General features: G+C 49.3%; 1 protein-coding gene across 7 annotated transcripts in view; it reads left to right on the plus strand.

Annotated features, from left to right (window-relative positions):
• Map2k5 (mitogen-activated protein kinase kinase 5) overlaps window positions 1-6,801 on the plus strand; it is a 277,836-nt gene extending 271,035 nt beyond the window's left edge. For all 7 annotated transcript variants that reach the window (XM_008836355.2, XM_029565020.1, XM_008836356.3 and 4 more), the window contains one exon: window positions 6,391-6,801. In XM_008836355.2, coding sequence (XP_008834577.1) covers window positions 6,391-6,495 — 105 coding nt within the window. In that variant the 3' untranslated portion in view covers window positions 6,496-6,801. The remainder of the gene's footprint in view (window positions 1-6,390) is intronic.
• Window positions 6,802-17,581: the final 10,780 nt, after the last annotated feature.

Here is a 17,581-nt window from a genome sequence, read left to right on the forward strand (position 1 = left end):
ATCTGTGCATCCTTCTATGAATTATTCGACTTCCCAAAGCTGACATTTTCCCTGAGCAGATAGGGACCAGGTTGGCAGTTTTAAAACCACTTTATTGTGTGAAGTCAGTATTAATATGGAAAAGAGGTGCTGTGGTTTTAGTATGAATATGTTAGTATCATTATGTACTCGGCATCCACCAGGCTTCCCTTGAAGGGCTCAGACCTCAGCCAGGCCACAGAGGTCAGCCATCATCTTCTGTGCTAGCACAGTTTGTCCCACTGTTGTCTCGGTACACCATGTCCAGGAGATCCCAAGGTCCTGACTCACCCACTGCCATCTTAGCTAAGGCATCCATTGAACTATGGAAATGATTTTTAAAAGAATAGCTGGAGCTGGAGAGATGGCTCTGCACCTAAGAACAGGTGCTGCTCTTGCAGAGGACCTGAGTTCAGATCCCTGAATCCACATCAGGTGGCTCACAAATGCCTATAACTCCAGCTTCAGGGAATCCAATACCCTCTTCTGGACACTTCCAGCACCCACACTCACATGTACACATAACCCACACAGAGACACACACATAACACAAAATAAATCTTTTTAAAATTATTTTAAAGGAATAGCAGAAAGGTTTTATTTCAAGACTTAGTCACTGCCATTATGCACCAGGTGTTTACTTAAATAGCTTATGGAAAACAGAGCTCAATAGCATCACTCGGATCTTTAGAACCAACACTCAGTGCAGCCTTGGCCACGCCCTACCTCATTGTGTCACCTGGCTGGCCATGGACAGGAGTAGGGGAGGCACTTGATATGCCCAGGCTCTGGAGGTATGCTCATATGATTTTATATTCGCATACAGTCAGAGTGGACAACACAGCCCTAAATGTTTTCAGACAGCCAATGTACCACACAGCCCTCCTAGTTATCAGCCTATATGGTAAGGTACAGATTGAACAAGCAGACTGACTTCTCATCAAAGACCTGCAAGACAATCACATCATCACACAAGGTATTGATTGTAACACTTTGAATTGAACATAGCTAAGTACATGTGATTTTTATTAGTCAAAGAGTGTTTTGTGTTTTGTGTTGTTGTTTGGTTTTTGTTTGTTTTTGTTTAAGACAGGGTCTAACTATGTAGCCCAGCTGCCCTGGAACTCACTATGTAGATCAGGTTGGCCTTGAACTCAAGAAATTCACCTGCCTCTGCTTCCTAACTGCCGGGATTAAAAGTGTGCATCATCAAGCCCAGCTTATTAGCTGAGCTTTAAAAATACAGATTATTATTTCTTTTTATTACTTTATGTATGTGTATAAGTGTTTTGTCTGCATGTATGTAAGTGCACCCATGTCGTGCAGTACCTACAGAGGTCAGAAGTGGGCATCAGATGATCCCCTGGACTAGAGTTACAGACAGTTGTTAGCCTCCATGTGGGTACTGGGAACCAAGCCTGGGTCCTCTGCAAGAGCAGCCAATGCTCTTAACCACTGAGCCATCTCTCCAGCCCCAAGATTAAAACATTTAACAGAATTGGAATGAAAGCTCTGTAGAAGCCCAACATGCCTCACAATCTGTGGCCCCACAGGCCTGAGATCCTGTAGATCCAAATAGTCCTCCCTCAGTGCTGAGAGGGAGGGGCTGGAGTCCCATTGAGAGATGCATAAAACCTTTAAACCAGCCTCGCAGGCCTTGTAAGGCAGAATCAGGGACCAGGAGCTACCTGTGGGGCCTCTGTAGGCCCTCAAATGACCTTCTATAGGTACCTGCCTGATCACCCTGGATTGCTTCAGGCAGCTTGTTGGAGTCTAACAATTTGAGGTGCAGGTGAGATACCTAGGGCAGGCTTACCTTCTACACAGGATTCTTGGCATCCTCCCCCACTTAGTGTTGTTGATGGAAAAGGGCTGCCCTGCAGGTGAGTTCTGGATCCACCCAAGCCCATGGTCTCCTCAGCTTGAGCACCAGCTTCTGAAGGAGCCGTAACCAGCTAGGCAGTGTAGCCAACTTTGTAGTGGTACTTTGTGATGAGAATGCCTCACCCTCAGCTGGCATGCAGACTGGAGTTAAGACCAGAGGAGCTCCAGTGACAAGGACATCCCTAGATAAACTGTGTGTCACAGGAAGGCCAACAAGAAGGTATTCTCCAGGGAGGGTATGATGGTGTCATGGGAGATGTAAAGATAAGCTCCACAGAGGAGAGCTAAGGTTTGGGGTGTGGTCTGCTGCTGGCCACTCTGCTTCTGATCATCCCTTCTGCCCTAACCTCCAGCTCTGGCCTCTGTTGCTCTAAGAGCCAGAGAAGCTGGCATCACCAGACAACATCCCTTCCTACTCTTAGGTGCCTGTGTCCTCCACCCCTTTTGGCACTGATGAGAAAAGGCCCCGTACCCCCCAGAGGGCTGGGCCCTGGAGAGACATCGGAAAGTTCCAGTGCTATCCTTTTAATCTTTCTGTGCCTTGGTACCCTCATCTGTGAAATGGGAACAATATTACTATGTCACAGAGTTGCTGAGTATTAAGTAAATGATTGGCAGTACCTGGTGCACAAATCTGGAAAAGGAGGATGTGCCTTTTCCCTACCTTCATTTCAGTGCCATTTAAAAATCAGTTGAGTAGCCAGGCGTGGTGGCGCACACCTTTAATCCCAGCACTCAGGAGGCAGAGGCAGGTGGATCTCTATGAGTTTGAGGCCAGCCTGGTCCAAATAGCAAGTTTCATGCCAGCCAGAGCTATACAGCGAAACCAGCCCCCGTCCCCAAAAAAAAAAAAAAAAAATCAGTTGAGTGCCTGTGGCATACAAGATAGTCTTTAAACAAAAGGATAAAACTCATTGCCCACCTCAGGGAGCACCAGTAGTCAGACGGGCAGCATGGTGGAAGTGTCCTCGCTTTAAATCCTAACTCAGCCACTTCTTGCTCGGGTTTTCTCCACATCACCAAGTTCCCGGAGCCTTGGCTTCCTTTGTAAAGAGAGGTGGTGGGAGTTCAAGTTGAATTAGGGCAGGTATAGAGCAGCCAGTGCCTGCACACAAGTGCTTGGTGTGTAGGGTAGACATACAGAGGGTACTCTTAGCTTTCCCATGCCACAGGTACTGTGCGGAGGTCTGCTACAACCCGACGCTGTACCCGGCCCTGCAGCCAAGGTAACAAATTAGTAGTTAATTCTGATGTGTGATGTTCTTTAGGAATGTTACACAGAGAAGAAAAAGAGGGCACCCCAAAAGGCAAATTTGTATATAGGAAGAAACTTAGAGCCCAGCTCTAAAGCAGACAGGGAGGTATCACTGAGCACTGAACTGAGAGTCCAACTGCTGAGTCTCAGGCATCACTTACCCCCCCCCCGCCAGCAGTCATGCTTGGAGCCCCTAGTCCTGCCACATGACAGCCACACCTCTGCCTTTCAAATGGAGAGGCTCAGGAGGGTCCTGTGGTCTTTCCTACAGAAAAGCATCTTGTTGCATTGGACCGAGTGAGCAAGAATCAGGGCCGTCAGCAGAGAGGTGGACCATGAAAGTCCAGGAACAGGCGGCACATGGTGCCCAGGGGGAGAAGGGAGCATATTAGACACCCTCAGCTCCTCATGATGCACTGACCTGTCCCCAGTGCCCTCCTCCCTTTTTGGAGGATGATGCTGGCCATCTCCTCTTGCTGGCTCATCTCACTTGCTCTGCTGCCCCACTTTTGGACACATCCTAGCTCTTGCAGCCCCATCTTTTTGCCTTCATTACATCTCCATCTTCTGTGGCAAGTGCGTGATGCAGAATCCTTCAGCCCCTGCCGGTTTAATTGTTGCAGTTGGCCCTGGGAGAGTGCAGGAAATGAGAGCTCCCACTGCTTGGAGAGGGGGCCAGCACAAAGCTCCACATCCTGCTGGGCTCAGGGCTGCTTGCCTGCTTTGTGTCTGCCTCTGTTTCTCTCCTGTGATTCACCCCCTCATCTCCCTCTCAGGCACCTGCCTGAAAACCATCAGCAGTGAGTGGGGACAAAACCACTTGTCTGGATCACTTCCTTGCAGGGTGGTATGTAGCACGAGGGTAGGCCATGCCTCATCAGTGATAAACAAGAGATGGGAGTCATACCCCAGGCAAGGGACAGGAAAGGGCCAGTGTCTCCACAGAGCCGGGAAGCCAGCAGCCTGGTGGTCCCTCTACTTCCCAACTCTCACAGGGCACCCCAGGAAAGTGCTGCCCCAACAAGCAACCATAGGCCCTTCCTGAACTGCAGCGGATGCCTACAATCCCCTTCTGCAGTTCCGCTCTGCCTGTTCTCAAACAGATGATAACAGCGACAGAGCATATGGCCCCAAAGTCACCCGGCATTCTGGAAAAGTGACACTGTGTTACCCTGGGCTTTGGGGGAGGAGCACACTTCTGCCTTTGTTCTGCAGAAGGGCACAAGGTCACCTCTCCTGATGTCTGGAAAAGAAAGTATACATTGGAATGCAGTAAGGATTTTCTCTATCTAAGCAGTCATCATGAAAACAGACAGACGTGACACAGAAGTCAAGATGGAGTGCCTTTTGCCTCAGACCACACCCAGGCCTGGACCACCCACAGGCACCCGCCAGCCTGGCTTCAAGACCCCTTCCTTGGGGACCTACATTTGTGTCAGGAACCACCCCCCTCCCAACAGAGTGCTATGAGGAATCAGGATACCCAGGTGAGCACTAGGCATAGCTCCATGGCCTTGGGAATCAGCCCTGGGCTGGGTGTCATGCACCCTCTGAGCTCCTCCTTCTGAACCCTGCTGACCTTGTGCAGTGTGTGGCACTTCTGAGCTTCCAGGGACAGTTTCTCTTACCTGGATCAGGAAGTCTGCTTGAAGAAACATGCTGTCAGCCCAGCTTGAGAAGTCCTGGCTAACAGATCCTAACAGATACCCACATCCCTCCTATCCACAGTGGAGAGGTGATGAGTTTACTGCCAGGCATTGTGATCCTTCTAGCACATCCGCAGTGCTTAGCTGGCTACTAGGGCCACAGGTCAACACTAGGTATAGGGGTAAAGCAACTTCAAAGCCCTGAGAACTGTGGGAATTGAGGAGTCTCAGAGAGACTCAGAAAGCAGGAGGAAGCAGGGAAGTAGCCGCTGGATAGGGAGAGAAACAGGAGCTGGGGGTGAGCAGGAGGGAGTGAGCCTCTATCTCCCTGTTTGCCTTTTCACTCCATATGGTTCCTGGGGGCCCCCATTTTCCATGGAGGCTACAAAGCTTCCACCAGGTGCAAACTCCATAGCCCAGAAGCCGCTCAATGAATAGGAGAACGTTTTCTGGCTTCCTTTCACCTCTGCGGCCCCTGCAACCCTGTAGCTGTCCCTGATTTCTCTTGGCCTTCCCTGGAACCCCCAGGAGACCCAGAGATTGTGAGTGTTGATCTTGATGCTTCAGAACAAGCAGGAGGATGCTGGCTAAATATAACTTAACCTGCCTGTGGGCCTAAGTAGGTTAGAACTGGAGATGGACCATGTAGAGACAAAACTGTCCCCTCTGAAGTGCAGCCCTCTGCCCTGAACCACCGCACCCCTCAGGGCATTCCTTACCTACCGTCTTCCTTCCTGGCATGCTATTCCTTCCCTCCATTTGCGCACTCTGATTTATTTACAGGGGAGCTAGAGACAAAGGAGGAGACTAACAGGGATTGACAACACCTCTGACAAGATGATTCTTTGCTCTCTGGGCAGCAACTAGACCGGAAAGCTGGCCACCCAAGGGCCAGGCCTTGGCCTAGCAGCTGTGACATGATATGAGCTGAAAAAGGGCCAGGGAGGGTGTGGGGTTAAGACGGGCTGCACCCTAAGGAGCTTCCTGGAGAAGGGAGCAGAGATATGCCCGCCAGTGGTCCAGACCACAAGCAGATCACAGCCCACCTTAGGCCTTGGCTAGGAAATGGCTTTTTGTGTGTGTCTGTGTCTGTATCTCTAACTGTGTGTGTCTCTGTACATGTAGATCAGTGGACAGTTTTTTCAAGAGTAATTTCTCTCCTTGGAAATTGAAAGGTTGTCAGGGTTGGTGGCAAGTACCTTTACCTGCTGAGCCATCTCATTGGTCTGAGCCTGCCCTCCTTACCCCTCCGGGACTACTCAAAAAAAAAAAGAAATCAGGTCCAGGTTAGATCATACCATGGAATGCATATCAAGGTGCCTGGTCTGTTTGGTGCCTGTTGTCTGTTTATTTGTAACAGGGTCTAATTTAGCTCAGACAAACTGTGGGATGACCTTAAATTTCTCATCCTCCTGCCTCCACTTCCCAAATACTGGGATTACAGTCATACGTCTGGTTTATGCAGTGCTGGGGATGGAACCCAGGGCTGTGTGCATGCTAGGCAAGCACTCTACCAACTGGACCACATCCCCAACACCAGGCCCCAAGTCTGAAGACTTCTTTCACATCTGTTGCTCTTCCCCACAGGGTCACCCATTTATCATGCAGTTCAATGATGGAAACGCCACTGTGGTGTCCATGTGGGTTTGCAGAGTACTGGAGGAGAGGCGGAGCCAGCAGGGACCTCCATGAGACCTCAGCCGGACACTGACATTCCAGGACCAGCCAACCTGTGCAGCCCTCTCCATTTGCTGCCTACACCAGAAGAGCTTTGCTGAGCTCAGCCTGCCCTCACCTTCCACTCTGCCTAGGGCACCCTCAAGAGGCAACCCTCACCCCTGGTCTGGGGGCACTGACTATTGCAGGCAGGTCGGAGGGTAGGAGGGCAGCCAGAAGAGAACCTCCTCTGTCTGCCTCCTTGTGTTTCCCTACTGTTCTTTGCAAATGGTCAGGCCCTTTGAGCAGCACTAATGGGAATAAAAGTATTATTGCTTTGGATGGTATTTGTAGAGTGACTCTGTTGCACACATCCCCACTTGGACAGGGACATGTGTGGCTGGGCCTGTCACTCATACACCTGCAAGACCCGTGTGTTTCCTGTAACTCAAGGATAAGGCCCATGGCCCATACCCATTGACACATGAAAAACTATGACTCAGAGGTGCTTGAACAAAGACCTAGAGCAAAATGTACTGGGCCAGGTCCTGGAGTGGTCGCCCAGACTAGAGTTGGTTGTAGGCGAGCAGCAACATGGCTCTAACACTGATGTGACCCTGTGTGGCCACAGAGGAAACAGGAGATCAAGAACAAGGTGCAAGCAATTCAGAGAGGCCCTTCAAACCCCTTCCCCACACCCAGCCACCAGCTCCTCTACCACAGACTACTTCTTACTGCCTGTGACCCTTCCCACCACTCCTTTCTCTTAAGGCCACTCACAGGTACCTGTCAAGGATTGTGGCCGCCTCCCTTTTACAGAGGATGGATAGAGGTCTAAGTGACATCTCGGCACACTCAAAAGCAAAAGCTTCAGCCCCCATGCAGGCTCTCCCCAAGCTGTTGCCTTGTTTCATTAAGTGACCGAGCTTTCTTCCCAATGCTCAAAAAAGAGTGCTGGAGGGCTTGGCATGTCTCCCCGTCCCTTATTCTCTTCTTCCCTCCACATTTCAGGAATTTTCCTTTTTTCTGTTGGTGGTACTAGGGATGAAACCCAGGCCTGTGCATGTACTAAGCCAGCCTCTTAACCACTGCCACAGCCCTCCTGCAGACTCCCAATCTGACTTTCCCTGCAGGCAGCTCTCCACCTGGCTATTAGGGGAGCCTGTTAGGACACTATGCAGAGCTATCTGACTTCTAGGCCCTCCCAACATACTCTGAACAAGCCAAAGGACCAGGTTCGTGCCTATAAATTCAGAACTCCTGGTGGAGGCAAGACGATCAGGAGTCCAAGGTTATTCTCTACTGCACGGTGAGTTTGAGACCAGCCTGGGCTATGTGAAACTATGTTTCCCAAAAAAAAAAGGCAAAACACAAGGGCTAGAGAGACTCTCAGTGCAGTGGTTAAGAGCACTAGCTGTTCTTGCAGGGGACCTGGGTTTAGTTCCCAGCATGCACATGGTGGCTAACAACCGTTCATAACTCCAGTTCCATGGGATCTGATGCCCTTTTCTGTCCTCTGTGGATATTGCATGACATAGGTGCACTTACGTACATGCAGACAATTCACCCATGCATATAAAAGTAATAAAATATTTTTTTTTAAAAAAAAAAGGGTGCCAGGCGTGGTGACACTCGCCTTTAATCCCAGCACTCGGGAGGCAGAGGCAGGTGGATCTCTGAGTTCAAGGCCAGCCTGGTCTACATATGAGTTCCGGGCCAGCTGGGGCTACACGGAGACCCTGTCTCAAAAAGAAAAAATAAAAAACAAAGATGTTGGGAGATGGACAAAGCACTTGCCACACAAGCATGAGGACCTGAATTTGGATCCCCAGAACTTGCACAAATTATAGGCAGGTGTTGGCAGCCTGCCTATAACCCTGGACTTCAAGAGGTGATGACAGGACCCCCTGGGCAAGCTGGCTAAACAAGTCAAATTGGCCAGGTTCAGGTTTATCAAGAGAGCCTGCCTTCATAAATAAAGTGGAAAGTGATCAAAGAAGACACCTGACATCAACTTCTGACACACATTCATGTGAACAGACATGTATACACACCACACTTTGCATACACAGAAGGGAGGGGAGGAAGCAGGGGAGGGAAGAGAGGGAGGGAGGGAGGGCTAGCAAGCCAAAGATCCAGCCATGGCCTGTGTAAGATCCAGCCATGGCCTGTGTAAGCCTATTCAGTCAGCCTCCCTGTCACTGCCTCCAACCCCCGTTGTCCCCAGGTCTCCTTGTGTTGCAGTGGCCTCTTGTTGCTCCTTGAACTTGCAGGCACACTCCCATCTCAGGCCCACAGCAAAGGCATCTAGCCACCAAAAGTTCATACACCCTCCATAATGTAGCACTACAGCCAGGAAGCTACTGCCCACCAGGAACTACATCTCCCAGCACCCCCTGTTGAATAGGAGCCATGAGACCAGGTTCTCTCAGTGAAATTTGGATAGCCACAAAGCTAAGAATGCCAATCCTACCTGCCTCCATGCTCCTGATAATGGGAAATAGACACTTCTAGTAGTAGGTGGGGGCCTGGAAAGCAGTGGAAGGAGCCCGAATTCCTGAGTCACCAAATGGAGAAGGGATGCCTCTGAGAAACACCTGCAGTGGACTGTCAAGCCTAGACTGTTCTGTTCAGTTTTTTGTTACTAGCAGTAGGCTGTGGACTGCTGCAGACCTTTGTTCCAGTGCCTGGCATTCTCTCCCACCATTGTGCACCAATGGCCCACTTCACCCTGAGATCATCACTCAAATAGCATCTCAGAGAGATGTGCCACCCACATCACTGAAACTGGCAGCCTGCATATTCTTGCTTCCAGGACTCAGCAAGAGCTCCTGCATCAGTAAATAAAGTGGAGAGCAGTCAGGGAAGACACCTGACATCAACTTCTGGCCTCCATATGCATGTGACTCCTAGAACTCAGGATCCCCTAGCCTGTAGCATCTCATTTGTAACTGTGACAAACCAATTGTTTATTTACAACTTCTCCATCTTCCATTACAATGACAGATCCACCAGGGCAAAGACACTAGTCTGCTTTTCACACCATTTCCCAGCTCAAAGAATAGCCTGGCCGAGGAGGTACAAGAGAAATGTTTGTTGGCCAAATGTTCACCATGATGGAGCCATCATTCCCAGCCCATGCTTGTCCAGTGCCCATGAAAGGGACCCAAGGCTTCATCGTTCTTCCAAAACAGAGGTTGACAGAGCTTTAGTGACACCTCAAGGTGCTAGACTACAGCTGCCCTAGGCCTTGGACACTGTCATCTCAGTAAGCTCCCACCATTGCCCAGAGCCTGGAGAGATCACAAAATTGGGTGAGACCTAAACCACACACACACACACACACACACACACACACACACGCACGCACGCACACACGCACGCATGCACGCACACACCCTAGGCCAGTGCTCAGAGCAAGGAGAGCTGTAGGCAATGTGTGGAGAAGAGCACCTGAGAAGAGGTACTCCAATAGAGGGGCACCCTGAGCCTCACCACCCCAAAACCTGAACCAGCTACCACACAAACTTAAAGATCATCCTTATCTGAAAAGGTGTACCAGCAGCTGCCATCCCCCAAATCCCCGTTTAGGAGAAGCAGGATTTTGTTGTCATTGGCTTTGTTTTTCTTGTTGTTGCTGCTGCTGCTGTTTGGGGTTTTTTATTTGTTTTTTGAGACAGGGCTCTCTTGTAGCTTAGGCTGGTCTCAAACTCACTGTGTAGCTGAGGATGACCTTAAACTTCTGATCCTCCTGCCTTCACATCTGGAGTACAACCAGAATGCTAAGATTTACAGGCATGTACCAACACACCTAGCCTTCTGCAGTGCTGGGGATCAATCCCAGGACCTCCTGCATGCTAGGCAAGAGAGTGCTCTACCAAATGAGCTACATCCCCAGACCCCCAATTCAGAAGGAGGGGGGAAAGTGGGTAGGCATCCCAAGCCAGACTCTGTCCTTAGAACTTACTATCACCCTGCTTAACCCCTGTCACAATCCCCAAGGTACTGGTATGATTATTCTGCCCATTTTACAGATGGAGAAGCAGGAGTGTAGAGGCAGAATGACTTGTCCAAGGCCACCCAAGAATTTAGTACCAAATCACTGACACTCAGAGCCACTTTTAACCAGGGTCCCAAGATACACTCCAAAAATACCTCACATGAGCACAAGCATGTACACATGTGCACCCCACACTCCAGCATAAAGGCCCCCAAACTCTGGAATGTAAAGATAGTGTTCCAGTGCCTTTAGGAGTGGGACCCACGATCTACCCTTTCACGGGCTCATTAAGGATGCTGTTCAGAGCACCTCTCATAGGACTGAGAAACTGTTCTAGATAGAGCCTCCAAGCCCCAGAACCTGGGGACCAGCTTCAAGGGTGACCTCATACAGATTCCCTTCTGAACCTCAGGTTCCTCTTGTCAATGCAATGACTGATCCTTTGAGTCCTGGAGCTCCTCCTAGCCCTCGGGTTCCTGAGCAGCTTCTCAGAGCTTGAACCATGGGCCCCTGTGAGCATCCCCAGCACAGAATATGTACCCACCTGCACTCACTCACGCAGTCTGCTCGTAATTTTAGGATTCATGAGGCCCTGGAACCCACTCCTTATGATTCCACATTTTGGGTGAGCCCCCACAAATACAAAATGGAGTCAGGAAGATGGGGAGCTGGGGTACTCCTGAGGGGTTCCCTTATAAAGACCCCTTGGCTGGAGCCAGGACCCTCTTCACCTGCCCAAGCTCACCACCCAAAGCCAAACTGCCGTTCCTGTCAGAGAGGGCAGGAGAGCAGACACCTAGAACACAGACCTAGAAAGGAATGCTTCCCCACTGCCTGGGATCCGAATGCCACCCCACCCACATTACCCTCCCATGGAACCCAGGGCACATCTTTAGACAGCTTCTTTATCCCCTCCTCTGAGATCAGATAGCCCCTAGAGGCTCATCTCTGCCCTCAGGGACTGGCCCAAGGCTAGTCCAGCTGAGATGTGGGAGGGAGGATTAGATGAAGGGACAGAGCCTGCAGACCTGCGCCCTTGATCCCTCTGCTGTCACTGTCTTGATTCAACCTCCTGTTCCTGCCTTGGGAAGACTCAGTTACCTTCCTAGAGACAGGCTCCTCATGGCCATAGCCTGAGGCCTCTCAGGCCCTCAAGACACCCTGCTTCTGGAGCAGAAGAGGTCTTGTAGGGCCCCTCCTCTGCATCTGAGGCCCTTAGGGATCAAGATGTCCTATCAGCACCTAGCCTTCTGTCCCTTCCAGCTTCTGTCTTTGATTTCCTGTCTGGAAATGGTCTACTGAATCCCAGGGCTGTGGAGATCTAAGAGAAGGGAATGGAGTGTGGAAGATGAAAATCAGGACCTCATTACCTATGTGTGGTAAACACGGGCCCTGTAGTCCAAAGCAGTATACCCAGACTGAGACCCAGCCCAGCTGGAGGGTAGTCAGGCCACCACAAGGTGAACTGGATGGACTAGTCCAGATGAAGGAAGTTGAGAATGCCCCACCTACAAGCCAAGGAACTGGGGCCTTGTGCCTTAACCGATTCGCCACCAAATCTTTAGAGGAAATGTGCTTCTAGATCTCTGCATCTAACCTCTAAATGAGTCCTCAGGAGGCTGCTGAGCATGTAGGCTGGTAGCTTGCCAGTCCCCTCCGCCACATAGGATGGTCAGGAGTGGGTGGACATGGGATAGGAGAACCCAGGGAGAGCAATGATGCCACCTAAAAGATGCCCTCCCTCCTCAACTGCTGCCCAGATTCTCTCTTGGCACATCACTCTTTAGCTAAGTCCAGTAACAGATACGTCAATGAGAAAGAAGGGCAGAGGGGAGGCCGTGGGATGGAGAGCAGGGGCCCTGTCCCAGGATCTGGGCAAGCCAGGGACAGGACACACAGCAATGAGACAGGAGTGTTGTCAGTTCACAGCCACCCACGTGGGCTCCTGACTCCATTCTTGTCAAGTGGGTCCTTGAACCAGGTCCATGTTGAAGGGGTCAGGGATTTTTATTTCATGCAGCTAGAAAGTTCCATCCAAGAGCAGGTGGGAGGCATACAGGAAGGAAGCTAAGGCCAGCACCAGGCACTGTGGCAAAGGATGGTTACTGTAGTGATGGGACCAGGAGCCGAGAGAGAGAGAGCTGCAGGAAGCCCAGGCAACTAGAAGCAATCAATGACTCAGAATGCAAGATCTAAGCCTGGTCCTTGCAGGAGCCTGGCTTCCAAGGTGTAGGGCATGGGGCAAGGTCAGCGGCCCTCCATAGTAGAACTGGGTTCTGGTGGCACTTATTTGTCAGCCTTCTGCCTTGGCAAATATCACCTCCTTGATACCCAAGAGATGCTTATAAACTAAGGGAACTGTCAGGGGACGAGGCCTCTTGGAGGCCAAGTGGGGTCCCACAGACTACCTGGCCTATCATGAGCCAGAAAGGGCATTGATAGCAAGGGGCAGGGAAGCCAGCAGAGCCAAGCCTCATAATGACAAATTTTCTGCTGAACGGCTACAAATATTCGCTGTGACTTTGGACACAGTCTGAAAAAGACTTTGTTTCCTCCCTTGGCGGGATCATTTGTCTTGTTTTGAAGCCTGGAGATTGCAAGCAGGAGCGTACAGACTAAAGTTTGTCTTAATTGCAGAGGTGTCACCACCTCTCTGGCAGATAACAGCACAATGAACGAGTCGATGGGGCTGAGCCCTCCAGCTCCTTCTTCTAAAGTGAGACAAATGTCCCTGCTTTGAGCCAACAGTCCATCGGCAGCTCTGTCATTTATTTATCTCCCTAACAGTTTGCATTAACTTGCAGGGGATAAAAAGTCTCTCCTGCCTGCAGACTTAGTTAAAAGCAGCCAGTCACACAGTACTGTTGGGCCCTCCTAGGAATTCATTCTTTCGATCTTTTCCCTCACTTTTTGAAGGGGGGTTGGGAGGAAAGCAACGGCCTACACATGGAAAAGAGAGACGGGCAGCAGGGTGGCAAAGTCATGAGAAAGAAGAGCCGTGGAGATGGCTCAGGGTGGATGCTTGCTGCTCTTGCAGAGGACCCGAGTTAAGATCCCAGTGCCCATGTAAAGGCAGGGTGTGGCTGTAACCCCCAGCACTGGGGAAAGGAAAGAAGTGGACACAGGTGAATCACAGGGCTTGCTGGTCACAGTCTAGCCAAAAAAAAGGGCAAGCTCCTGGTTCAGTGAGAGAGCCTGTCTCAAGGATATAAGGCAGAGCGTGATGGAGCAGAGCATTCAGTGTCTTCTTGTCTCCCCATGCGTGTACAAGGGCATATACACCCACATACACATACACACATAACACACCCACACACCCACACACAAGCACACAAACACACACACTACTACTACTACTACTACTACTACTACTACTAGTAGTAGTACCAGTACTATTACATGCACAAAACAAGAAAAGTTCTGGGAAAGAAGGGAAATCCCATCTGTGTTATAGTGCGGATTGGACACCTTCACCCTGATCTCATTTGGTCCTTTCTGTTCCCCTAAAAGGGCTGGGGACAGCATGGTCACCCCACTCATCTCCCACTTCATGTGCCCACCCGAGGGCTGACATTATGCTCCCCAGCTCTGCAGAACCCTCTCTTCAGCTGTTCCCCAGTCTGGGACAGCCTTCCTGCCTTCCTGATCTGATAGATTCCTGTTCATCCTCTGAGCTTTGGCCATGTTCCAGTTCTACCTGGTCTGGCCTGGCTCATCTGAAGGTGGAGGAGCTCCAGGGCTCCCCACCACTGACCATGCTGTTTTGTCCTTAGCTGTTTCCCTACCCGTCTGCCTAAGGTAGAAGAAGCTGGGCAGATTCTCATGCTAGAGAGATGGAGGTTAGATAGGCCAAGGAGGGCAGGGCAGCCAGAGCTTCCCATAGGGGAAGCTGGGTCCCAGAGGCACTGTGAGTGGCAGAGTGACAGAGCTGTGACTGCTCTTTAATTTCCTCCCTAATAGTCTGCCTTTTCTCAAATGTAACCCGATGGATATATGCTAGTCTATAAGAACAACAACAAAAAGTTTCTTTAAAAATTTTTCAAGGTAGGGTTTCATGTAGCCCAGGCTAGCCTCAAACTCACTATTAGCCAAAGATGACCCTGAACTTATGATTTTACAGCCTCCACCACCTGGGCTCACAGGTGTGTACAGTCATACCCAGCTTCCAGCGTATTTAGTATTGGGCATGGAACCCAGGGCTTTGGGCATGCTAGGCAAGTATTCTCCCGACTGAGGTGCAAGCTGCACTCTTCAGCTCTCACCACCCTCCCCCTTTCCTTTTTATTTTTTTTTGGGCGGGGGGCGGGCGGGTGTTGTTTGTTTGTTTGAAAGAGGGTCTTGTTATGTATCCCTGGCTGGCCTTGAATTCAGGGCAATCTTCCTACCTCTGCTTCAGACTGTTAAGATTACACGTATGCACCAGCCATACTTGGTTGTTTTTAAAATACTTTAAACCTCTTGACCAGAATCACTAGACAAGGCAGAGAGAAGCAGGTTCAGTGTAGGTTTTCTGACACCCAGTGGAGCGCTTCTATTCTGCCCCAAGGCCTCCTGGATTCCTTTTTGGCAATCCTGTCAGGAATGAGCTACGAAGGCTATGGACTTGGAGTCACGCAGACATGGGTTCCAGTCTTGTTTCTCTGTTGATTCACTATATGACCCTGGGTAGGATTCCTAAGCTCACTGGGACTTGCTTTCCTTGTTCGCAACATGGAGTTGCAAAGCTTGGTGCTGTCATTGTTAAACCATCCCTACCACATAATCTCTCATTTGTCTCCCTGCTAGACTGTGAGATTCAAAGAACAAGGGCTAGCTTGCCTAGATGCCCACTGTGCCCCCAGCTTCTAGCTTATGGCACACAGAAGATGCTGAGTGAGCCGGGATGAACTGACAGTGTCTCCTGCACCTATGCTTGGGCTCCATTGAGGCTTCAGAGAGGCCTCAGGGAGTCCCTCCGCTCCAGCAGTAATTGGGGATGCCCAATTACTAACTAGAAATCCCAGCAAGGCTGGTTAATTCTCCAGGGAAGGGAACATAGTCCTTTCTCCAGACCAACCAGGAAAGCCAGCAGGGCACCAATACAACTTAAAAGAGAAAGAATAATCTTCTATCTACATGCATAAATATAAATTTGGACCTCTACCTCATACCACACATAAAAACTAACTCAAGATAGATGAGTAGAAGGATTGTACACTAAGATTAGAGAGCTGAAAATATTAAGCTCTTATCAGAAAGTAATAGTAAGTCCTGTGACAAAGCCTTCTTTATGTTTTAAAGATTAAGGGCAGTGGCTGCTCTTACAGAGGACCAGGGTTCCATTCCCAGCACCCACATGCCACTTAACAACCATCAATAACTCCAGTTCCAGGGGATCCACTACCCTCTTCTGGTCTCTGTGGGCATTGCACATATGTGGTACACTTAACATACATGCAGACATAATACTCATACATATAAAGTTTAAATAAATAGGGGCTGGAGAGTTAGCTCAGTGGTTAAGAGCACTAACTACTCTTGTAGAGAACCCAGGTTCAATTCCCAGCACTCACATCGCAGCTACGAACTGTCCCTAACTCCAGTTCCAGGGGAATCCAAAGCCCTCCTCTGACCTCCGTGGCATTGCAGGACAAGGGTGCACTCACATACATACAGGCAATACACTCGTGCACATAAAATAAAAATAATAAATAAAATATTTTTTAAATTAAAATAAATAAATTTAATTAATTCCCATGCAAGTTCAAACCAAAAAAAATAAAAAATCCCAGCATAGACATGAGGAAGTGGGTAAGAAATTCCAACCCCAGCAACAGATGGTGCTGGGAGGGGCAGAGACAGTCTCTCTCAAGCACAGGATTCTTGGTAGGTTAACAAGGGACCAGTGGATGGACTGACAATGAAGGATATTTACATATATGTATGTATGTATGTATGTATGCATGTATATATATTACATTAAATTGGGTAAGGGGACTAAGGGGAGGTGTGGATAGGGGAGGGGATCTAAATGCCATCAAATTATATTGTATGAAAATCCCCAAAATTCAATTAAAAAGGAAAAGTATGTGAATTGAAACAAAATTTTAATTAAAAATGTTTGTGCTTCAAGGGATACCATTAGGAAAAGACTGATGACTCTCTAGCACCACACAGAAAATTTATTTCAAAAAAGAATAGACCATGAGTGAAAAGCCAACTCATACAATATGAGGAACATTTTATGAATTGTACAGCTGATAAAGGACTTATACATAAAACACCTTTGCCAGGAATGGTGGCGCATGCCTTTAATCCCAGCACTCGGGAGGCAGAGGCAGGTAAATCTTTGTGAGTTCAAGGCCAGCTGGGGCTACAGGGAGACCCTGTCTCAAAAAGACCCAAAAAGGGGGCTGGAGAGATTGCTCAGCAGTTAAGAGCACTGGTTGTTCTTGCAAAAGACCCAGGTTTGAATCCTAGCACCCACATGGCACCTAACAACTGTCTTTAGCTCCAGTTTCAGGGGATCAGACACCCTCTTCTGACCTCTCAGAGCATTGCATGACATAGGTGCACTTACATACATGCAGGCAATACACACACACACACATAAAATTTTAAAAATTAAAAGAAAAAAACCAAACACCTAAAGAAGTCTCACAGGGCCAGCCAGATGGCTTAGCAGGTAAAGGCACTTGCCACCAAGCCTGAGAACCTGAATTTGATCCCCAGAACATACATGGTAGAAGGAAAGAACTAACTCCAGAATGTTGTCCTCTGACCACCACAGCATACCATGATTCATACACACATAAAGAGAGAGAAAGAGGAGACAGAGAGAGAACCCAAATAAATAAATACAAAACTGGCTGCAGTGGTAACAAGAAGGTGAAAGCTCGTCCATCCATGGGGTGACTGCTCTGCTCTGCCTGGAAATCTCTGGAGAGTCTCAGCACGGCTTCCCCAGCCATTTCCGCCGGATGTCTAAAGTGCCTGATTTGATGGACTGTCACTATCTATCCGCTACTTGCTGTTTGTTCTTTTGCTTGCTGTATGCTTAATAAACTCATCCATTCAAAACTAAATGTATGGCTGTTGTAGATCATTTTCTGGGCAGCACAGACCCTGCTTTTTTTTTAAAAA

Source organism: Nannospalax galili, unplaced genomic scaffold (genome assembly GCF_000622305.1).
Source record: "Nannospalax galili isolate Female #2095 unplaced genomic scaffold, S.galili_v1.0 scaffold54, whole genome shotgun sequence".
NCBI classification, from domain to species: Eukaryota; Metazoa; Chordata; class Mammalia; order Rodentia; family Spalacidae; genus Nannospalax; species Nannospalax galili.